The sequence below is a fragment of the Apteryx rowi genome, unplaced genomic scaffold (genome assembly GCF_003343035.1).
Source record: "Apteryx rowi isolate R43461 unplaced genomic scaffold, aptRow1 scaffold_216, whole genome shotgun sequence".
Classification (NCBI taxonomy): domain Eukaryota; kingdom Metazoa; phylum Chordata; class Aves; order Apterygiformes; family Apterygidae; genus Apteryx; species Apteryx rowi.
The window spans coordinates 501,371-525,378 of record NW_020448486.1 but is presented as its reverse complement, the minus strand read 5'-3'; the positions used below and the strand labels follow the sequence as shown (position 1 = coordinate 525,378).

General features: G+C 40.0%; 2 protein-coding genes and 2 long non-coding RNA genes across 8 annotated transcripts in view; 1 reads left to right on the top strand and 3 right to left on the bottom strand.

The window, feature by feature from the left end:
- The window catches only part of LOC112965443, a 30,249-nt gene extending 24,240 nt beyond the window's left edge, over positions 1 to 6,009 (bottom strand). For 2 of the 3 annotated variants that reach the window (XR_003253295.1, XR_003253294.1), the window contains exon 1: positions 5,886 to 6,009. This is a non-coding gene — a long non-coding RNA (uncharacterized LOC112965443). The other variant, XR_003253296.1, reaches the window with a different exon arrangement.
- Positions 1 to 15,855, top strand: part of LOC112965441 (ethanolaminephosphotransferase 1-like) — a 38,722-nt gene extending 22,867 nt beyond the window's left edge. Inside the window, exons 6-9 of the mRNA XM_026064425.1 lie at positions 8,187 to 8,235; positions 10,372 to 10,552; positions 14,428 to 14,610; positions 15,771 to 15,855. Of these exons, the coding sequence (XP_025920210.1) occupies positions 8,187 to 8,235; positions 10,372 to 10,552; positions 14,428 to 14,610; positions 15,771 to 15,836 (479 nt within the window). The 3' untranslated portion in view covers positions 15,837 to 15,855. The remainder of the gene's footprint in view (positions 1 to 8,186; positions 8,236 to 10,371; positions 10,553 to 14,427; positions 14,611 to 15,770) is intronic.
- Positions 8,188 to 14,507, bottom strand: LOC112965442. The gene is made up of 4 exons (XR_003253293.1): positions 14,406 to 14,507; positions 13,848 to 13,942; positions 8,980 to 9,262; positions 8,188 to 8,875 (listed from the first exon to the last, which is right to left on the bottom strand). It is a non-coding gene; the product is annotated as an uncharacterized LOC112965442 (long non-coding RNA).
- A 3,145-nt stretch (positions 15,856 to 19,000) lies between the features above and the next one.
- MAPRE2 (microtubule associated protein RP/EB family member 2) overlaps positions 19,001 to 24,008 on the bottom strand; it is a 94,455-nt gene continuing 89,447 nt past the window's right edge. For all 3 annotated transcript variants that reach the window (XM_026064423.1, XM_026064421.1, XM_026064424.1), the window contains one exon: positions 19,001 to 21,982. In XM_026064423.1, the coding sequence (XP_025920208.1) occupies positions 21,874 to 21,982 (109 nt within the window). In that variant the 3' untranslated portion in view covers positions 19,001 to 21,873. The remainder of the gene's footprint in view (positions 21,983 to 24,008) is intronic.

Below are 24,008 nucleotides of genomic sequence, written 5' to 3'. Positions count from 1 at the left end.
ATAGCACTGTCTGCATAACTAGGGTCTCTTCAAAGGGCACCACTGGGGTGAGAGCTATCATTTTGGCCCCTCCAGGGTACCTGACGGGCGAGTGAAGAGTTAACAGGACTGAAGTTTGTCAATTGATATGCAGAAGAACTGATAGCACAAGAGCTGACTGCGCAAAGCTGTTGAACAGAGGACTTAACAGGACTAAAGTCGTCTACCAACCGATATGCGCAAGGACTGATATGCGCAAGGCTGCGGAATGATTAACAAGACTGCAGAAGTGAAGTCTGCCACCTGGAATCTGCACGGACCCCCGGGGAGGGAAGAAGCAACACGGAGGTGTTGTGGTCTTGCCTCGCCAGCAGGGTCCTCCCAAGCAGRCAAACAAACAGTCCTGTGATTGCGAAACTTGCTAAAAGTCAGCAAAAGCAGTGTTTGCCCAGAGCCCCAGCCACATAAAAAGAGACTTGGGAGCTAGGAGAGTTTGAGCAGGGACGGGAACGTGACCTGACCATCCTCTCCGGCTGGACCGTGAGTATCCCCCCCCTCCCCTTTTCCTGGGACGCTGGGTTAAGGTAACTCCTCGAGGTTGAGAGCCCTCTCACTAGGAGAGTGAACAAGAAAGCTTTCAAGTAGGGATAAGCAGTCCTTCCAATTAATAACGCAGTAATCRACGGTTTCAGGTTATCCTTTCTAAATTAGTAACTGATGGTTTTGTGTTATCCTTYCTAAATTAGTAATCGCATTATTTTAATGGATGTTACTAATCCAAGAACTTGTGTGAGGAAATAAACATCTTTTTTATTATTATTATATTACTGTCTCAGTCGTTGCTATCGAACCTTCATAGCATGACAGCGTGACAGTACCCCAAATGTCTAGCATTCCCTGTCACTGTGCTATCAGGTTGCAAGTGATACAAAATGTTTATAATAAGCATTCTAAAACAGTTAATTCTCCAGATGAAGTCTAGTACCTCAAAGCCACAAGATGCTATAAACTTCATAAGAAGATTTTCATTGAGAAATAAGTATCAGTAGTTCAGGGAGGAGCATTATTAATTGATCATGGTTTCCTGGGGGTTTCTGCCTCACATTGCAATTGAACCTGTCAGGTGCATGGTCTGAAGGAAGCTTTTCCCATAGTTGGGACATTCATACTAGCTCCCTATGCAATGGATTCTATTATGTCTAATAAAGTTTGAGTTCAGGCTGCAATCCTCTCCTCACTAGAGATAGGTCTCTAGTCACGGGTCATAGGTCTAGACAGATCATAGGTCTGTTCTCCTCTACCTGACTGTTTATCTCCATGCAACTTACAGGAAGTTTCTTTCGGTCTGTTGAATTTGTTCAGAACTGACCAGAGGCTCAGTAGTTACGGTAGGATGCACACGAGCAGGCAAACTATGATCACATCAGCTTCATTCCTTAGGAAGCCAGGTTGCAAAAATGACTCCTGGATGCACAGAAAGATTCCTTCTGCTCCTCAGTATTAATTGCCACCACAGAAATATGCTTTGTGGTTAAAGGGCCACTAGAGCATAGAGTGGATGTGTTGAACTTTATTGGTGTGTGGCATGAAGGGTGGACAATTCTGTAATCCAGACACAGTGGCACATTTGACTCCACCTTGTCTGGTTGGTAGTGCCCAGATCTCCTGGCTAGTGAAGTCTGTTGCAAAGCTAACACAAATTTTCACTACACAGGTTCAAACACATAGGTTCAAATGTGAATGGAGTACTAACAGCTGTCAGAGATCCAAAACTTGAACTTTCTTTTGGAGAGCGGGCCAAAGTATTCAGAATTTTTTCCTGTGATGTGTATTGCATTGAGTTCCATACAGGGTTTTGCAAAGAGTGCATGTTCCTTGGGATGCACTCATTTTCAGAGCTATTTAACTGTATAAAATAGGGAATAAACACATGAATAGTAACATAATAGCAGCAAAAAAAAAAAAAAAAAAGAGAGAGAGAGACCAAGCCATAACATTTGAAACATGCCAAGTATATGCACTGTCATTCTGGATAAGCACAGCTATCCATCTAAAATAGTGCCTTGTCACAGTGACCTATATCATATGTACCAAAGGAGGACACAGAAATCCTTGCGGTGAACAGTTATACGATAGTCTACCCTTTTTTCAATATTATAAAAGGTTTAGATGGCCATGATCAAACAGTCATGGTCTGAAAGTCACATTTCTTTGGTTAAGAATGTATTTTTTTGTCCATATCAGCATTAAAGTATAAGTTAAAGTATACCTGTAATTTTATTCACTTGAATATATCTCAGAGTCCTTAAGGCTAATCCTTAAGGGGACATTTATCCCCTATGAATCCATTCAGTGATTCTGCATTATAGCAGATGATAGGCAGATTTCTTTTGGCTGAAGCAATCTGAATGTGGTACTTTATCTCTGCTCTAGGGGACTGCTGCTGAATGAGACAAGTTGCTCTCTCCTACTGTTCTTAGAAAACTTGTGATCTTATGAGCCTCTGTAGCAAGCTCTTGGGTTCTTCTGTAGTAATGCAAAGCACTAATGACAAAGTCAACAAAATGCATTTCTGACAGTAGAAGAAATGAGCTTTTGTTTATTTACATATATTACTTCCATGGTTTTTTTGCTTCATACCAATAAGTCATTCCGTGGTGATTTCCTGTGGCTCCCATTGGAAAGTGGTTGATCATTCTGCCTTACTAGTGGATAGCTAAGTGATTAAACAATAAGTGATATGTTTTCAAAATTTTATGACTCGTACAGGCCTTGGCTGGCCTTATTTTAGAAGTGTAGTTTACATGTAGTGGCTTGTAGATATGTCTGTCACCATTTTAGCATCTATTAAAGCACAATTGTGACAGATTGTATGAGACTTCGTTGAAGTAAAGGGTGTGAAATACCCACCTGTCACTCCATATAAATATAAAAAGCAGCTAAGTTCATGTTTGGAGTAACTCATCTGAAACAGCCAGAACAGTAACTCAGAAAGCAGGAGCGCTCAAGGCCAGAGGCGGAGTGGTTTCACAGGGTGCTAACTGCAAGTGGGAACGGGCACTGGTCGATAGTGTTAGTGGTGAAGAGTCACTCCACAGCTATCGGGAGCCCGAAAGAAAGCGAAACAAAGGCGCTCACCAGGCAGAGCGCTTCTGCCACCCGGTCCTGGGCTTTCAAATAAAGAAAAGTTTTCTCTGGTGCTTCATTCCTGCTGTGCTCGGAAGGGGAGGACTTTGTGTACATGCTTTGTAAATAGGACTACATCAAAGAAGCAACTATATCCGTAAATGTTTTTCTTATTCTGTACTAAATTCCTCCAAATGCTAATTGTTAGCTGACCAATTCAAAAGAGACAGATGTATAGACGGTGTGATCTATCTTACACTTTGAAAATAAGTTAGAAAATCCGAAAGCATGCTAAGTGCACCCCTTTGTAGCCTTTGTACTCTAGAAGCATCTTGCATGCTAAACGTCCAAAACATACACAGCAATTAGTGCATGAAGACAGTGCTCATGTTTACACAGTGCTCTTTATCCGTGTAAAATCATTTCGTACTGTGTAGATGTGTTTGGATATGTTTTCGTATGTGCTTAAATTGCTTAATGTATTCAGACTTTACAGGCTCAATTAAGTCTGAAAATTACATATTCATTTTCTAAGAGTTTTTTTTTTCAATTACTAAGTGCTTCTAAATTTGCCATTGTATATAATAATAAGATGTAATTTTAAGGTCAGTGGACAGCTCAATATTCAATTATCTGTTTGCACAACCAATTGAAAAAGTTATCTTCTCTAGAAATGGCTGTGAAAATCCCAATGTTCCATAAAAAGCTGCTGTTCTAGTAATAAGTGCTTCTAAGTATTCACCTTTTAATGAAGCTTGCTTTTAGGTACTGATCGGTGTGCTAAACATTCAGTGTGTTAAGATCTTTCCATATGTCTAGCTGCTTTAAATGTGGAAGAAATTGGAAGAAATGTGGGAAAACTATTTAAAGATTTTTCAAAGCTGCAAGACCTAAATATTTTTAATCTTTCATTTTGTCTAGTTGCTAAGAAAGTGCAAAAGATGTATTTAACATCCCATTTCTTTAGCAAGCATTGACTATGATGAATTATAAATGTAGAGATAGAAAGGGTAAGCAGTATACTGAAGAAGGCAATGTGGAATTATGAACAACTGAAGCATAAGAGAGGAGTGCGACACTAATTTGTAGGCCGTAATGCAACTACAACTGCTCAGTGTTAAAGAGTTGGGTTTTACTGAGCTAAACTTCTGCAATATGCCAAGGAAAAGGTCTGCACAGACCTCTTCACTGCCTCCAAAATCAGAGGAAGTTTTACTGCTCTGAGAAGACTTCTTTTTTTTGTGGGGGTGGAGGGAGGAATGGAAAGATCCTTATCTGAATGAGTTATCTCCGCTTCAAGTGTGGTGTTCACCTAAAAATGACATCAGTATTTTGCACTGTCTGAGCTTTGAACTTTTAAATATCAGGAAGAGAAAATTATTAAAAAATAATATTTCAACTGCGATTGTTTTCTCAGGACAGTGTAAGGATGGTTCACTTGTCAGAAACAGCAACAAATGTGATTTGCAATAAGAAAGGAATGGAGAAGAAACAGCTAAGATAAACACGGTTCCTCCTTTGAAGTGATATAATTTGTTAAAATAGTGTTTCAGGTGTACAGTTGCTTCTTTATTTAGTGTTGTTTAAAATCTGTGAAGTTTGGTGTGTTCAGGAACCTGGTTACTTGAGCTAGATTTTTCCACCTTTGTCTGAAAGTCAGGGGAGGTCAGAGGATAGTCGGGGGAGGTCTCTCTTGTTGGCTGTTGAAAGAGCATTTTCTAGAATGACAGTAGTGTTAGGACTTCATTTCTGGACTTATCCTCTCTTTCTGTACAACAAGCAAGTCCATATTTTGCAGAAATGCCTAAATTAACTTAGGTACAGGAGCCACACATAAAGTACACTGTGCTATGGAAACATAGGCTAGCAGTCTACAGGTCTTTGATGGTCTTTAGGGCATGGGTTAGGATGCCCTCATGTAATTAAACTTGAATACGTTACTGTTGGACTAGGGTAAAAGACTAACGCAGGGCACAAATGTACTACAGTATCTGTCAGATGATAGCCTTTTTTTTTTAGCTCACTTAGAAATGTTACACAGATAACACCATACAGTTTTGGAATTGAATTTGAAAGCACCAAATGAAGTCTAAATTTGTCACTAGAATTGATAGAAATTATCTTTTTGAATACATACATATATATATATATATATATATATATATATATAATCTTTATTTATATGGAAAACCAGAAATATCTTCACTTCTGACATATCTCTAATCCTGAATTACTGAATGCATTGTTTTGGTTTTTTTTTAATACGGACAAAATAATTCTTGATAAAGAGCTTTGCAAATGCTTATTTTATTTCTTAAAAAAGGGAGTTAAGATAGTACAAGGCACAGGAATGGGCACAGGACTGTACCTAAATCCTAGGATTTGGGCTTGATACTTTCAGCCAAGCGTGACACAGGAATTCCATGTGTGTATATGTGCCACCTCTCTGTGCTTTAGTGTTTCTGCTTTTAAAACAGGCCTGCTTTCTTACATTTGTGTCTCAAGATTTAAGTCAGCTAGAAAATGAGGGAAAATATTAAAGGAAAAAAATTAAAAATACTGCAACAGCAATAATACTTTTAATAAACACTTGACTAGTTCTATTTGCTGTAATGTGTTGAAAACATCTAATGCACTATTTTTGAATTTTTTAAATAATTTTAAAACAAAATATGTGCTTTTAGGATATTTTAAAAAAAGTACCAGTATCCTCACTTGGGCAGTACTGCAGGTGGTTCAGTGCCAGAATGATAGCCGTAGGTTAGCTTTCCAGGCTGTACCTTTTGTTCCCGAGGTCAGCAGGAAATGGCAGCAATGCGGAAGCAGCAGTTTAGCTCCTGGGCACAAAGGAATCCTTAATGCCAATTAAAAGCAGTCTTAATGAGTTCCAAAAGCAGCCCCCGAGCCAGGCCTCCTCAGCTAAAAAAAGATGGGAAAGCCACACGTTGTAGGAAATGATGGAATTTTGAAAATCCCATAAGAAAAGGGGGAACACCCTTTGCTTTCCCCACCACATCCTCAGCTCTCTCTCTGTTAAAAGGGGATAAAAATGCAGAGGAGGAACTGGTGTAACGGTCCCATTCTGAAAGTGACTTTTGGCTAACTTGGGGATTGTTTGTGGTCAATGTGTTATTTCTAACTAAAATGGCACTTCATAAAAATAACAAATTGTTGGCAACCATTGGTCTTTGAATTCTATTTCTAGTTCTAGTCTCTATTTCTGTTCCTCTTGGTTGCTTTTCTCCTAACAAATCAAACTTCAGGATTGCAGCAGGAAATTTAGATTTAACCTCAAGAGTCAATGTTTTGTCTCATGTCTGCTCTAATGTGATACAGATGTTGGAACTGCTGTACGTAACTCAAGATTTTATTGAGCTAGCCCTCCCTGCCTAATAGAAAACATAGCTAACTGCAGTGCACATTAAACACAGATAATTCTGAAGGCACTAAGCTTGAGAGTTTTATAAATATGTTGAAAAAATATTTGAAATTACTTCAATTGCACATCCTTCAGCTCTTTGATGCTGCCATGGAGATTCTGCCACAGTAAAGAAGCAGAGCTCTTTTTCTAATCTTTTATAAAAGGAAACAACACAAGTAATTAAACACATAAAAATACAATACCTGAAATTTTTAGTCTGGATATTCTTTTTCCACATCTTGGTATCCTCTCCTTTAAAAGATAATCAGAAATGCTGGGATTATACACTACCTATTGCATCTCTTTTTACTGCTTTTGTTTTCTGACAGTCCTGATCGCCACTATTCTTGGTGTTTTAGTTTTCCTTGTCTTTAGGTGCTAGTCTGGCCAGAGCATGCTAAATGTCTTTCCCAGGTTCATTCTTACTGCATCTTAATTTACCTTATTTCCAAAAATGAGATAAAAGTTTGCTCGTGTTCTGTACAGGCAAATATTACACTGTTTTATAAATGGGATTTTTTTTTAAAGTTAAAACCAAAAAGTTTACATCATCAGAGAGTGCTATTCCTCCCCATAACAAAACACTAATTTTGCATGAATTTAGTGCATCTATAACAATCCTCAGGCCTTATAATATGAAAGCCAGGCAGAAATATGCTCTACAGAGCAATTTCCAAGCAGCAAACAGGCCAGGGAGAAAGCACTTGATACCCAGAAAGGAGTAAAAACCAAGCCAAAACAAAGACCCCCCCCTGCCCAGGGAAACACAGAGCAGCAAATGTGAGTCACAGATCAAAGAAAAATTAAGTGCTTTCTCACCCCGTTGTTGACTAATACTGGCACTTTGGTTTTTACCTTGATCTCCACTTCTTGTTGGATATTCGTCCTTGTCCCTTAGAGGCACCAGAATATTGTGTATGTGCATATTACGCAGGGCCTCCCACGGGGGTCTTTGGTCAGCCCGAGGGTTCGTGGCTGCTGCCTTTGTGATCCGACAGCAGTTCAGGTAGCTGCAAAGGTGGTTAACAAAATTCCTTGTCTTCTGCTGCTTAACTCTCAGCTGCAGGAAGCTCACAGCTCTATTAAAAAAATAAAATAAAACCTCACTCACTCAAATGATGGCCATACTATGGCAACGAAGTCATTTCACGGTCATTGTATCAGCAAAGTAGGCCATTAGTTGAACTAGTATTTTAAATTATAAGCCTATTATTTCCTCAGTAATATGGGCTGCATTGTTTGTTGTTAATTGTCCTTCCATATCCCGTTTGAAAGCGTTTGATGTCAGACTTGTTTCCTTCTCTGTGAACAGAGAGCAGCTAGCAAAAGGGGGCCGGGAGCTTGCTCGGCTCCAGCAGAGGGACTGTACTGCAGATAACTGATCCTCCCTAGTAACTACGGCATTATTGCTAAAACTCTTCCAGGTCTCGTCACTCATTACACAAGAACATCAGCAGCTATTTCTAGCAACTAAATTTTGAAAGAATAAGGAAGGTGATGTTATTGCCCGAAGCCTCTAAACCCAGTTTGTATACTGAGGACAGGAACACTGAGTCATGTTAAAAATGGCAGACCGTCTCTGTTATCATGTGAGAAAACTGTGAGGCCATCCTCCCAGCATGACTATAAATCATTGCATCTGAATCTTTTTTTCTTCCAGGCTTCAGTTTATTTCTTTCATTTCCACAAACACTATACAACATTCGCAGGTAAGTGAATTGACATTAAATAATTTCTATCCCCTCCTGTTTAATTATTTAGTGTATTTAATGATTTCCTCACATGAGAAATAAATGTATTGTTTGAAATAGCCTAGCTTCTTTCAGCCAGATCCTGTCCTGATAATGTGCTCTAGGTTTTTCTGTGGTCAGGTTTTCAGAATCCGACTGGTTTCTTTTCCATGGTTATAACTCCTGGTTTTCCTTTCCCATGTCATTCTCCAGGCAGTCCCACCTGGATGATGCTCTGTAGTTAAAGATACTGTATTTTATTTGCAGTCAAGTGTTGTTTGTAACTTCTACCTGCTGTGGGTAAAATTCTGCAGTGGGTCATCCTACACTCCATAAGCTAGTTTATTGTTTTTCAGAGCCATCTGTAAAACTCTTCTCTGTATGAAGTCTGCAGATAATTGCTATCAGATACAGGCTAGGCAGGTGGCAAACTGTAATTACTTCTAAGAGCTGGCTTACGGCACCTAGAAATTTTATACACAGGTAGTTTCTACTCTGATGGCCTGTATTTCTTAATGCTCTCCTGCCTTCCTTCGTACTTGCTTGCTCATTTCGCTCATCTGTTACATCAGGTCTCTCCGAGCCTACGTGTCCTGGGGGAGAGACAGTCATTCCCTGTCTTGAGGAAATAGTAGAAATGAATATTAGCATTTAAATTTGGGAGAGAATACAAGACAATAATACATAGCACTTATACCACCCTTTTCACATTGCAGTACTCACTATAGTTTATAAAAGCATGAATAGTCCCGAGTTTGGGGCAGGAGAAGTGGAGAATCAGATGTGGGGCAGGAGAGGTTGAGGGAGCTGCAGAAAGGCAGGGAAGCCTGGAGGAGGAGGAGAGCACCTCTGGCACCGCCAAGCCCGCTAGCAGCAGCATTTAATCTGAGGAATGCTTAGATTTTGCTTTCTTCCCTCTTCTTTCAGGACTTTTGTGTAGTGTTTTCCTTCTCATGTCATCATCTGACATATTTTCTCTCAGGCCTTCTGGTGGGTTTTCTCGTTCCTCAAAACAGAAGAGCACAGTAATTCTAAACATCCCATCAGGATTGCTTGGAAGGATGTACTCACAAATTATTTGGTGATGAAGAATTCAAGTTTTTCCAGTAACCTTCTCCTGTTCTTCATCATGCTGCCAGTTCTCAGTTGTTATTTTATCGGAAGAATATTATTTTTTGGAATGAGAAAAATACTTACCAGATTTTTGTCTAGCTGTTTTTTATAAGCACAAATATTCAGACATTTTAAACAAGACATTTCCCAGTACACATCAAACAGAATTGTTCTTCTGAACCATGATTATGAAGAATTGGTTTAATCATGGTGAACCTTAGTGAATTAAACCTCCCACTCATTTAATATCCTCTCAGTAGGAGTTTTGCTTGAGTGAGAAGGATACAAAATAGATGCAAAAGCTATTGATCTTGCAGTTAGCCTTTCCCTAGCTGACAGAAAATACAGTCCATTACTACATGTAATACTACTATCTTTAGAAGGCAGCTTAAAATATCCAAGAAAATATACAAGAAAACACAGTAAATCAATAATTTGCTTGTACTCTAATTAGCAAAAAAAAAAACCATCAAAAACTCCCCCACCTTTAGGCCAGTCTGCAGTGCTGCAGGATGGTGTAGCAGCATCACCTCTGGACCTAAACATCATCAGTACCTGCCAGCCATGTGCTTGACTCTGTTGTCACTGAAAATGTGTGGGCCGTATTGGCTGAAGTCACTGCAGTGTCTCATGAAGTTTCATGATCTAAAAATTTATATATTTTAAATTCACAGCAAGTCTGCATGCTGTACATTTGGACGACAACAGCAATAGCAGAGCTACTGCAGCTCGCTTTGTGTGAGCTTAGTGGTTTATTGCGAAACAGTGATGAGTGGGTGAAGCTGACCAGAAGCTGCATGAATAAAACATTATAATTTTAGCCCAGAAATAAATGTTACTAGAGTATCCCACAACTTCTCTTCAAATGTCTGGGTATCTAACACATTTGCACAGGTAGTTGTGTTTGTAAGATGAATTCTTGAGGCTTGAGTTTGAAGTTACTGTGGGGAAATAGACTGGATAAATTTTCTTACTCCATAAAATCATTGTATTTATTTACAGAGCACATTTAAAGAAAACACTGAAGAATGGTTCTTTGTATGAAGGACTTCTACCTCTTGTGTCACCTCTGTTGCTGTTCATTCTTCTTACAGTCTGGGTGGTTTTATCACCAGGCAACATATTAGCAAAGCAACCAAGATTGTTTTTGTGGATGGTTGGGGTTGCTTTCTCAAATGTTATTGTAAGTATTTTTGTGTTGATGGTATATATTTAGAGATAGCTTTCTGTCAGTGAGACTTCTAGTTTTATGTGAATAAACATAAGGGAACAGGAACTGTAGTTAAAACTCAGCAGAATCACTTACACTGCTCCTCTACCTCTGTGTTATGCTCTCTCTTAAAAAAAAACACACTGCAGCAGTTGTCCAGACCAGTGAAACTTGCATTACTGGGTTTTGGATATTTATTCTACCACAGCATAAAATTTTTATGAGGTTCTTTTTTTTTTTCCTAGAGTTTTATGAACAACCCTAGGGAGGCTTTACTACCAGAAATATAACAGATATTCACTAACTCATAGGCGGAACCAGGGACTTGGCTAAGTAAAATAAAGCTAAATGCAGACACAGATTTACCAGCAAGAGCAGAAGCGGTTGTAGCCTTCCCGGCTGTTCTGCCCATTAGTGTGGTAGAGGCACAGTTCAGCTGATCCCATGTTTCCCCTTCACCGTTCAGAATGAGGTACCACTGACAGCAGTTTTTAGGGAAAGACGATAAGTGATGCAGGGGCCTTGCAGTGGCTGTCTGCCCAGAGATTAGTTTCTCCTATACAACATCATTGTTGTGACCAGTTTCCCTCTTTTTAGTGCCAGCAGGGCAACATAAACCTCGGTGAAGCCAGACAGTAAAGCTGAACATTGTAGTTAACCCTGGGCTTTCCTGTTTGGCTGCTAGGAGAGAGGAAGTGAGCAGCAGCCAGGTACAAAGTGTTCCTCCAGCTAGTGCTGAAATACCCTAAAGGACTGGGACTATTGTCATTTTAGGAAGATAGTCTCCAACACCATCTAAAAAAACCTGTCACTGAGCAACACTACATCCAACTTAAAAAGTAAAAGTCCTGGAGTTCCCTGCATTGTGAGAGAGATCTTTGAAAATGCAGGATTTTAAAATGGAAAGCATAATCCCTGTAGAAATTTGTACTGAGGAATGGAAAAGAAATCAGAATTGTGATGCCTGGTAGGTGTATTCTCTCAGTGTCTGTTTCTGAGTGTCCTAAATCAAACCGTTCCCTCTTAAGGACTTAATCTTGCAAGGACTGGAATTTTTATTTCCCGAGTTACAAGTTTTATTGTATGATTTTTTCATTACTTAATGTATCCCTTTTTCTTAAGAGAACAGTATATATTCCTAAATGAGAAATACAGTTTTATACTAGTGAGGAAAGTGCTTCCAGAGTTTGACAGATGGCAGGTTCTGCATATACATTTTAACCAACCAAGAGCAATTGTGGCAGCATGCTTGTAGAAAAAAATCAGTAAGGCAAACCAGAAGTGTCTTAGTAGGCTGCAGTTTATTAGACGTCGAGTATAATGCATATTCTTAAAGCCTTGTTTTTTCTTTTACCGAAACAACTACTGCGGTATTAGAGGCTTGCACAAACTAAAAATGTATGTGTATTAGTTGAAATTTATAACATTTTAAAAGCAAAAAAAAGCCCATATTTCCTTTTTTACCTCCTCTGGTACCTTATACACACATTTCCTTCAGCAACAGAGTAAAGGTTGTCATAGCAATGCTTTTTTTCTCCATGATATTCTGACACATTGGGTTTTCATTATCTGTTCTGTAGACCACAAAGTGCAGCCCACATTTCTCTACATGCCAGTATCTTGAACTTCTCATGCCTTTGACAACATATTTAGTTGCCCAGTAGATGATAGTTTTGGCTAAATGCCTGGTTTCAAACCTGACCTCACAACTCTGCAATGTCAGAACAAGCAGGGAAGGCACCAGCCTCCTGGGAAAAGGAAGAAAGCAGGGTCTCCAGCAGGAGGATCTGAAAGATGGGCATTTTTCAGCCTTTTTGGTTAAACTAAGGGGAAAAAGCTTGCAAGGCCCAAAAAAGAAAACTGCTTCTCTGTCAGAGGAGAGCTACTTTTTCCAGTCCTCGGTGGTGGGAGCAGGACTCCTGCCAGGGTGACTGCCCCTCTTTCCAAGCAGCTCAGGCTCTGCTTTGACGCTTGCTCACAGAGATAGCTCAGAAATACCCGCCTCTGAGCAAATACCCACAATACCCATGCAACTCAGTTCCCACTTAGCAAGCCCTTGGAGGCAAGATTTCCAATTTAAGTTAAGGATTCAGGCCCCGCAGAGGAGCCCACCCCTGGACTATGGTCCTTCCAAGGATTTTGAGCTCTGAAGCCATCTCCCTTCCAGTTCTGCCTTCGCCTCCTTGGCTTTGCGGCCCATAGCATCTCCCTGGCTGCCTGGKCCCTGGCCTCTCGCCCCCCCGCTGGCCTCTCGCCCCCGTACCTGCTAACATTGCAAGGCTGTAGGCGATGGGGACTGACAAGTGTGGGGTGTTATCCCTCTGGCAGTGATGCCTCTGTCCATCCTGCCTCTCCCAACTTCAGTGCTCTTAACTCTGAATGACAGTTTTGCCTCATTTTTGGCGTGAATCTGTGCTTCAGGAACAGGGGGAATAAGGATTTGAGGGAGAAGTGGAGAGAATACTCCATTTTGCAGCCTTGTGATATGTTAAAGGTGAATTGCTCCAAACATTAATAAGAGATCTTTATGTAAAATGGAGTACCATACTTAACATGGTGTAATAATGGTTGAAAACATTATGAAATCCAACCTCTGGGTAGGTGCAATCATTCAGCAAAAAACAAACAAACAAACAAACAAAGCCAAACCCCCATATATTCATATATTAGAGTGCTTTAGCACTTTCTGATACCCTCTGGACCAAATCCCATAGGACTCATAAAATTGATGTTATTTAAAAAATTCATAATACTGATAATGCATTGTAAGCAAATATATTTACATTAGGTACAAGTGCTTACTTCTTACATTATTGAAAGTTAATTAATTTTTCATGTTTTATTTTTGCATTCTTCAGCTTCCACAGCACAAAGAGTAAAGCCAATATTTTTTTCCCTATGGTTAGGTTTCATTCAGACTCCTACTGTTACTGTCAAGAACTGCACAGGCATTGAATAGCATATATAAAAACTATTTTAACTATTTAAACTATAATTTTAAACACATTTAAATTCTGAGTGAAATATAAAATGATAAAGTATTTCAGATGTGCCTAAATTCCATTTCAGTAAAGGGAATAGTTCATGAGACAGATTTCTTAAGGAGTCTATAACAGGTTAAACAGATGCCTGACTATGTTTGAAAACCTGAACTTCAACCGAGTTCATCTCATTACATTTCAAGAGCTCCATAAAATTAGGCTAATGGTTTTCAGTTGAACCATCCATCATGTATTCGTTTTCTGCCACTCTGAGAGGGATCCCTTACCTGGGTTCCCAGGTCCATGGTCAGGGAGTCGATGTCCATAATTGATCCAAGTGAATGGTATTTCCCAGGTGGGTGTTTGAGTATATGAAGGCGTGCTAGAAAAGAAGAGCATTTAGAAGAGGCATATATTACCTCCCCTCCCTTGCATACACTGAAGCAGAATATATTTCTGTCATGCCATGTGATTAAAATAGCAGCACACTCTCCCAATGAGTAAGTGGTGGCATATTTGATTTGGGATTGCAGCTTTACGACTCTGTGAAAGCATGAAGTGTCAAACAAATTCCCCTTTTGCAAACTTGTACTTCAGCTCATAAAGCGTAGCATGTCAAAACACTTGTCTCCATAAAAGAGGTGTATATTTTAAATTACTTGTAATAAAGTCCTTCAAGAATCACAGGCGATAAGGCACAAAGGTAATCATTTATAGTAGTTTTTGTGCTCGAAACAAGCCCCATTCTGAACTCTAGCTTTTTTTCCCCACTGAAAACACTCCAACAGAGAAAACGGGCATACTTTATTTAGCAGCCACCCGCAGCCTGACCCAGCGCTTCTCACCTGGCGACTTTCCTTCCAACAGTGCAAAGTGATAATTTGCCAGATGAGCAGCACCAGACCCGAACTTTTCCACTGGTTCCTGTTTCCGCTGGCTCTTGTGGTCTACGCAGCAATCGCAGGGCTCCTGGGCTGGACAGAAGAAATGGCGCTTGCCATCTTCACTGTATCAGTCACGGCCGCGCATGTGCACTATGGCATCTGCGTGGTGAGTGGGCGCCTGCGAAGGGGCCGAGGAGGAGGTACACGGGCCGGGGGGTGGACGGACTATGGAGCCTGGGAATGATTTCTGTGCGGGCCAGTTGGGGCGGTGGACAGGAATCTGAGTGTGAATTACGCTTTTTCTCTATTATTGGGTTGATTTAGACTAAGGTAGAAAAAGGCAGTAGGCGCTGCCTTTTTGCATGTAGAGCGATGTCAATGACGTGAGCCTTTTCCAGTGAGTTAACTGGTAACAGTTTAAAACCTAGCACGACCAGAATACTTATTGACCGCTTTTATGGAGCAATCTGTCTGTGTGGCACAAATTCCTCCAGCCCCTCTCCCTTTTCCTTTCCTCAGGTTACCTGAGCGAAAAATAGGAAGGTAAAGTGCAAAGTAAAAAGGCATCAAATTCATAAACTAAGGTGGTTGACTTGGTTTTGAATCTGCAAGCAAAATAGCTGTCCAGACTTCTAATCTTTTCTTGGCCATCTGTTAGCGTCTCTCAAGCTGGAGATACAAATGGTTTTCCAGTTCATTCAGCCTTACCAGCACATTCTCGTGTCTGCTAGATATCAGTTTTGTCATGTATTGTCATCTGAATTACTACTCAAATTCATTTTTCCTCAGTTAATGCCCTTTCTTTCTAAAGAGCACTGTCAAATAATCCTTAGGAAAGTGTCTTAATGGCGGGTTGTTTTCAGATAAAATGTCTTGTATGGCAGAGATCTCCTTTAACAGGGATTTGGGCAAGATTCTTTTATTTAAGATTTGCTGTTGGGCTGTAAGAATTTTTGTTCCCTGCATTTGAAAGAGGCTTGTTGTCTGCAGCTGCTGGCATTGCAGGAGATTTTGCAAGGGGCTCGATATGGTCCTGTTTGTGGGGTCAGAAAGGAATTACCTTGGTCAGGATTCACTAGCGAAGGAGTGGGCCCAGCTCCGCTGTGCTTTTATGTCACCCATGAATCTGTGCTGTAGTTATTGAGCTTCCCATCAGTGCAGTGCAAGAGGGATGGAAAGAGCACAACTCTCTTGCTTTGATATTTGTAGGGCCTCATATAAGTGAGGACTTTGGCTGGGTCCTCTCTCCTCTGTCTAGGAGAGCGGAGATGCTGAATGCTGAAGCACATACCAAACTGTTTGCTAACCTCTGCAATTTATCCTTAGGGGAGGCAGCTGAGCAAACACTTCAACATTTACATCTTTTCTTTGAAGAAACGTGTCGAAGAATGAACACTTGCACTGTGATCAGATTGTAACACTTAACATGGAGATTCACAGCACCTTTTCTGTGATAAATAGTGGAATTAATCTGATTAAAATAACCAAAGAATAGAATAGGCCTGATATTCAAGCCACTGCGACAATGAGCTACGCAGGAAGATGCTTCATCTCAGAGAAAATTCCTGTCCGGCAGTGACATGTTTATCAAGTTGTTCAGCTGCTAGTATTTATTCTCTTCACTAATGCCATATAACCACCCACTCCAAAGCTTTTGTCTTCCTCCTCCTTGCCACTGTCTCTGAAGTTGAGATCAATTCCGGCCTGGGTTACACAGGATCTTTGGTATTTTGTAACCAGTACTGGTTTTGTCCACTCTCTTCACCAGTGGGACCTCTGACAAAGCACACTCTCTCTGTACATCCTTCCCCTTCACACATCTGTGCCGGCTCCATTTTCCGTATGTGTTGTCTCACACCTCATTTCTTCTGTACAGCCTCGTGAGGGGCTTTCCCACGTTCAGTCTTTTCTTCACCTCAAATGAATGCACGAAGAAAAGAGAACAAGATCAGAAAACTATGGGCACAGCAAAGTATTTTCCAGACCTGTGATCCCCCCGGCCTGTATTTAGTTGAGTGTTAGCTGACCTGTATCTGTCAGAACGCAGGCTGCACCCAGGAGGCGGTTGCCTTTATAGTTATTTTCTATGCAGTAGCAAGCACGTTGTTGATATTTAAGTACCAACAAACCTTTGAAGATTCTCCCATTCACTGCAAAATTAGTGTCTGACTGATAGGCTCAGCACACAGCTTTCTAAACCATGAAGCAAGTGGTGGGAAATGGGCTGGATATGTACATTCGAAATATTTTTAAATCTCATCTATCAGTGTAAAATGCTAAGCAAATAATTATTTGCCTGTATTCTTGAATCAAAGTCTTGTGATTTTAGATAATAACTAAAAAAAATTGAGATGAGTTTTTAACACTAGACATTTACATGCAGATGTAAACTGCTCCCTTCATATATAATGTATGTAGGTTTTCTGTGTGCCTTGGAGGAAGGACTAGGACTTTGAGTTTCAACTCTTTTCATATGCTGCCCTAGGCAAAGGGACTCTGTGGCCTTGAAGCACTAATGAAACAATCTGTCCACTTCCCCCAAGGAAAACATTATATTGTATATCTTGCACAGAGGAATGTGATTGACTGACTGGCATTTTTATTATATAGTTAAAAGTATCTCACTTGCCAGAAGCAGGGCAGAAGCACAGTTGTTTAGCCACTAAGCCTTAAGTTCACCTTTTTTAATTCTGAAACCATTTATCTGGCTTTATCCCTTGCCTATTCGTATTTTCCCCCAGTTAACATATTCTTACATCAGTACTGCTTATTAATATTTTCAGACGAGCACCTACTAATTACATCTTCCACTTGTGTATTATGTGAACTGCTTCGATTTAAATTTGTATGGCCAGTTACGCTAGTTGACCTGACAGGTTTTCAAACCTACCACAAAGTTAGCAGAGTAGGTTTCCTCTGGCAGCTAATTTAACATATATGCCAGGAGACAAGTCTGTATATCAGGTGACAGGAGAAATAAGAGCTTGATATAGGCATGCACTCAGCAGTCTCACTGTTTGATGAAGTTAAATATTGAGCTGCCAGATATACTGGGACAAAAGTCTCACCTATTTTAGCCGTTTATTTTTAACCCATTCATCAAAGCATCTGGAGGAAGCCCTGATGAGAAAAGAATTAAAATACAATAAACAAAAATACCTCTGGATTAAAAGTGGTTGTATGAAAGAACTCCTTGGATAGGTTTTCCCTCTGTTCTCCATTTATTTATAAAATAGTTGGAAAAAGTTGGAAATAAGGGACACAGAAGTGGCACAATTTGATGAACTGTAATGGAATACTTTGAAAATACTTCATCAAATGAAATTATAAAACTTGAAAGCCACCAGCTTTCTAAGGAAAAGTATAGTATCAATTAAAAAAAAATTAAGTTCTGACCAGCTTTTTCGTATTCCACATAGTCACAGCAAATATCTTTTTTTTCCTTTTTAAAGCTACTTGTCACTACAAGTTCTATAAAGACAAGTATAGACATAGATGATGTATTGCACAGTGTATATATTGAATTGTTTGCCATCATAGATGGTAACTGGCTCAACAAAAGGAAATAAAGATGCTTTGGTCATAGGGTGGTACGGTCCCAGATTTATTTTATAATGTCAGATAATGGTATGAAGAAGACTGGAGTTCAGTCTTTAACCTTTCTTTAACCTGCTTTTTTCTTTTTGGTCAGTTCATATATGGCAAAATGTTTTCAGTGTTCTGAACTGGAAAAAAAATTACTTCTTTTTTTAAAGCATGGAGCATTCACACAAGCGCATAGAGGCGCTCCCCCCACTCCCATTCTTACGGAAAGCAACGAAGCTACGTCTGCTCTCCCAGCTTGGCATGCCCAGGCTGGGAAGGGAGCCTGGCGCACTGCTCCGGATGCGCGGCAGCAGCGGGGGGCCGGGGCCGGCCRCGGGGCGCAGGGAGCTTCGCCAGCACGGGAGGCCGCTCCCTCCCGCAGCTCTCGTCCCTGGCGCTGCAGCAACGATTTCTGCAACCTTTCTCACTCCGCAAGGAAGCGGAGCCGTGGGTTTTGCAACACATTTTTCCACTTTGCTCCACACAAAGCAATATTGCAATCTAAAATGTAGACGGTTTTTAGGCTCTGCACTGAAGATTCATCCCTGAATACTTGGCTGTTGCAGGGAAAGTCCTTTGGGAATTTCTGTGTCTTTGCTATAGCCTTCTCTTCACCTCCTGGCTTTTTCCCACTTTTGTGGCTCTTCACCACTTTTGCTTTATCTAAACTGAGTGATACTAAATGAGATTTAGTACTCTGAAATTGAAAGTGTTTGCTAAAAGAAGCTTTCAGCCATTTTAGTTTTTGTTTTTATAGATATATTTTTTTGATTTGTGAAAGGTGACACAGTTGCTGGATTCTTGTGGAAAGAAACATACCTACACACACACACACACACACACACACACAGAGAATAAGTGAACCTTCTTCCTGCTCCCATACACAATCAATACTGAAGCAGTTAAATATTTGTATTTAAAACAGGAAAGTATTATTTTAGAAGGTTTTGAATAGTCTCTAGAGCTAGACAGATTTTCACATATATTTTTTTATTAAATATGTAAAAAGATAAACGCAAGTCAAGTTATTCACATATTCAGACAAAAATCTACTCTACCATGCGACAATTTGTGGATAACGTAAAATGACCGATACATCTGAATAAGACTTTCCGTATCTATTATGTCATTACTTATCTATTTATAATTAACAATACATATGTTTACATTCCTTTCAGTTTACATTTAATATATAACCAAAGCTTTATGGTGTGCTATTTAGTAAAGGTAATTACAAATGCATATTAAAACCATAACGGAATAATGGATTACTCACAGGGGGAGGGGGGGGAGGAGGACAACTCTTTCCCCTTTCAGAGCATCGCTCTCCCCTCAGCGCAGCCAAATTTCTAGTGCCCAAGAGGTAATTTACTGCCCTGGCTCCCTACGTCAGTCACTTCCTCCTTGATACAAGCAGTGAGAGTGCTATGGCCCTCAGACCAAAAATAGGAAAAAAGGAATTTTCAGGAAACAAAGTTCAGGTTTTGCATGTGTGCTTTGAAGAGAGAAAAGGACAGTGGCACGATGGCCTGGCTCTGTTCCCTCTGGGGAACTAAACAAGTCAACCATTTGCACCTTCAGAAAAACATTTTTTTCTTAAAGCTCTCCATGCCTGCACCTGCTCAAGGATTAGCAGAAGGATGAACCGCAGTAATCACAGACCGCTGCTGATGAAATTGATTTATAGCCTGACCCCAAACTCCTTGCACCATCAGAAATCCCATACATGTTAAAGGACATTCTGGAGACTGGAAAAAAAATCATTAACTGCTCTTCAATTCAACAGTATTATGAAGAACTACTGTTTATTACAATGACGATTGTAATAAATACATATGTTCTAATAAACACAAATACAATGAAAATGACAATTCCCCCATTTGTGGTGATTCTTGGAAATACTTTGGAAAATGCACATTTTTATAAATCAGATCTTACTTGTAAACCAATCAAAATTAGAAACGAAAGTGCTGGCCTACAGGTTACAGTACTTTCACTATGATCAGGCAGGAAGTGAGGTCAATGCTGGAGGCAGGGCCAGAAAACTTTCAACCCAGAGAGTCTAGAAACTCTTCCACTGAGCAGAGGGAGCAACCGAGAAAATGGAAATACCTGTTCTAATGTTTAACAGTATTTTATATTTTGTCTGTGGTGCAAAGCAACAGCAGTGATCTCGTTTAGCTAAGAGCCACTTAGCTGTAAAAGATTTACTAAAAACAGAAAAGTGTGTGTGTGTGCGTATGTGTTTTAGAAGTGGGGGGGGATGGGGGAATGTTAATTAAAAGCCTTTTGGAAGTGTAAGCTGAGAACTTACACTTTAGGATTCCATGAAGACCTAAGACGATTTAGCTGTTTAATAGGTTTTTGAGTTTTTCAGTGACTGCAGACTGGGACAGGACTTCTGTGTACCTGCTAAACCAGAGTAACAATCTGGAATTAAGAAATCAAGTGAGAGACCAAGAATACCAAGCATTAAATATTCAGAGAGACTAGAATGTGCAGTTTTAAGAAAAATAAGGAATGCTTTATAACACATTAAGATATTTCTGTTAAAAAATACCATCATTTAGAACAGGATAATAGGGACCTTATTAGAAAGGACCACCCTTGGTGCAGACATCTCCAGGTTAGATGTGGGTCTGCACAGCGCCAGCCTTGCCAGGAGGAAGGTCAGCCAAGTTCAGAACTGCTTTTGTCCCCCTCCATCAGTTGGTCCCTCTCTGACATGTGCTCTGTCTCCACAAGGACTTCTTGCTGCTTCTCCAAGCTTCAGAAGTAGCCTCAACACCCATGAGGTGTTCACCGCCTGCTTAGAGAGAGCGTGGGCATTTTCAGGGCTACTTCTGTTGCTGGCCYGCGGATAAGTTGTGAGCATGCCTAGCACTAATAAGGAAATTTTCCCTCTTCCATACTTGTATGGCCAGGGCAGCAGGTGGAAGATAGCAAAAAGAAATGGCTGGCCTACTTTGTCCTCTTCTGGGGGGGTGGGAAGTCAGGTATGAGGCCAGAGATGGTGTCCTGCAGCTACAATTTCGTCAAGGAGATTTCTCTCCTGAATCAGCCCTGAGCTCTGTGGATGCAGAGCTGACGCTGGAGGCTGGGACAGAATTCCTCAGGAAGGAAGAAAAGCTGGGAAATGTCTGCTGACTAGTCAAGAAACTGGGAGGGTTTTCAAGAAACTTATGTGGATGTCTATCCTCCAGAAATAAGCCAAAAAACATATCATGCAGCTTTCTAACAAGCTTTCTAACACGGGGGTTTAAATCTTTCCTAGTGAAACAGATGCTTTGCCTTCCATTTTGTGAAGGCAGAAAAGGAATAAACGTGAGCAACACAAACATTTTTCCTCCACAACACACCTCATCGTTATGGCTTGAGTATAACTCCCACTGTATCCCTTTACTCCGATTGTTTGACTGAATTTATGCCCCAAGGCAGATGTACTAGAAAACGCCAAAGCACCACAAAGCGAGAGACACAGCTAGTGGTACGGTACTTCTTGCCACACAAAATGCCAATATAAATATGTTAGAACAAGTTACAAGTGTATCATACTTAAGACAAAAAGAAAAAAATAAATATATATATATTTTTAAAGAGCAGAACAAATCTCAAGCAGCCAAGTGGTGAAGTTGCAGTGATGTACAGTAGGTGATGTAGCCCTACAACCTCTTGGGAAGATACACTGAAAAAAGACTTCTGCAAATGCATCTTGGCAAAGTATGGGTACAGAATGCAGTGGTTGGCTGGCACTCACTATGGTACATAAATGTTAATGGCAGACTGGGAGTGAACTGATTTCAAGTTTGAGGCCACACACGTTCCATTCTCCAGAAGAAAGTTCTCACACATAACGAAAATTGTCAGAGACGTTGGGTGAGTCAGTACTCCTCCTGCTGCTGGGGCTGTTCATGGACTTGCTCTTCAACTTCATGTTCTTCTGTGTGGCTCTCCTGCAAGGAAGAAAAGACCCCAAAACATTCTTTAGCAGAAAGCATTCCTCACGTAACCTAGTCCCACAGTGCTCACCGTAGCCTAGAGCTTAACTTCTAATTTTCATTCTAGTGAGAAGACACCAGTAGCTAATAATTTCAAGGTTGCCAACAACTTACTTGGACACCCTTGTATTTCTTCTCTGTCTCTTCCTGTTCCCCATCTGCACCCAATATTTCTGTAAGTCCTTTCACACAAAGCTATAATTGTAAAATAGCTTAACAAACAGTAAACTTAGTATATTAAGACAATATATTAAGAAAAGTTAAAATTAAGAGCTTTTTTTTTAAAAATCTATCTGAAATGCAATGAAAATAAGTAAAATAAATGTTAACTCCTGGGTAACGTAATTCAGAATCGTGAACCAATGAAACTTTCAGTAGCTATTTTGCATAGCTTTTCATTTAATGAGTTTTAAAACTATAAGTTTGTTTACTGCAATCTGTTGCTGCAGCCTATAGAGTGTGAGTAGTGGTAAATAAATTCAAAACTACATTAGGCTAATCCATGTTGACCTATTTTCATGAAGTTGTAAACTGTTTATTATTTCTCAAGTACCTTTGGACTTGCACATAAATACAAAATGAGTTGTTACCTGAGAAAAGCAGCATCTGGTAGAGTTATAATAAAATATATTTACTTGTTTGTTTTTAATCAGTGTGTATGCAGTACTGATACTTCCCCAGAGAAAGTGTCAGTTTTTGACATCATCAAGTGATGATTGCTCCAGTAAACAAATATTTTAAATAGCTAGACAGTGAGATGCCCAACAGTTAAATGCTGTATCACAGCATCCTAATGTCATCCCATTTTCAGTCTGTCTAAGGATTTCTGGACCTGTTTGCTTTAGTTTTCACATAATCTTCACTCTAGGTTTATATCACAAAATGGACTTGACACTTTTGCTATCAACTGCTTTARAAATTAAACTCAGCTGCACTTTTAAGTCAGATATTCTACCCCCACAAAATGATTTACCCATGCTAATACAGACCAGAGTTCAAAGGCTACCAAAACTTTGATGTGCAGCATTATCCAGAAGGTGTAACAGAAGACTCGCTAAGCATGAACATAAATATTTTCTATGAAAAAAATTCAGTTCAGCATTCACAGACTTACACAGCTACTATTAAAAGTCAGATGATCACTAATAAACACTTCCCTATCACAAATAAATATAATGCATAGTCATTTCCAGAGCTGTGCATCTGAAGGTACATTGCTGTAGCAAGAAGACTCCCTGACTGAAAGCAACCCTGGACACGCAGAACAGATGACACTAATTTTAATCAATTTCCAATTTAGAAACAACAGCTGGTATCTCAAACTGGCCTAGATGTATCAGAGCTCAAGAAGACTGATTTACAGCTTCTCTCTCAGTGGATTTCATTTTTGCAGAGAATGGTTCACTGAAGAGATCCTATACAGCTACTCTGCCCTGTATTAGTAGCACTCAGCTGGAAGCAACTTAGAAGGAAAACACTCTTCCAAGACACTGAGCTGTCATTCAAAATACACCAGCACTGATGTGATACTTCTGCAGAACCAGCCTGGCTCCCAGGAGTTTTCGTTAGAAGCCAGTGGTATAAACAACAAACTTAAAAAAAAAAAAAAAAAAGATACTGCTAATTCTTCAAACTTGAGGCAAAAATAAAAAAGGAAATGGAGGCCATAACTTTAATTTTCCCAGAACAGTTCAGAGAAGCTTATGCAATAAGAAAATATTTTCCTTCTAGCAGTAAAATATTCATATTTCTAAAGGTCAGAAACAGGAGAATAAGGTTCCTAACATTTGCTGAAACAACAGAAATGTTCAGCTGTTCATCAGATACAGAAATAGCAAAATCACAGATGAAGCCCTCTATCACTCAGGATCTATTTTCAGGTAGAAGCCACATATGCCAGTCAGGGCAATTGCAGCCGGGCACCTCATGGTCCCTTGAGGGGGAACGATGACCTTATTACATAGAGTACATCAAGTCAAAA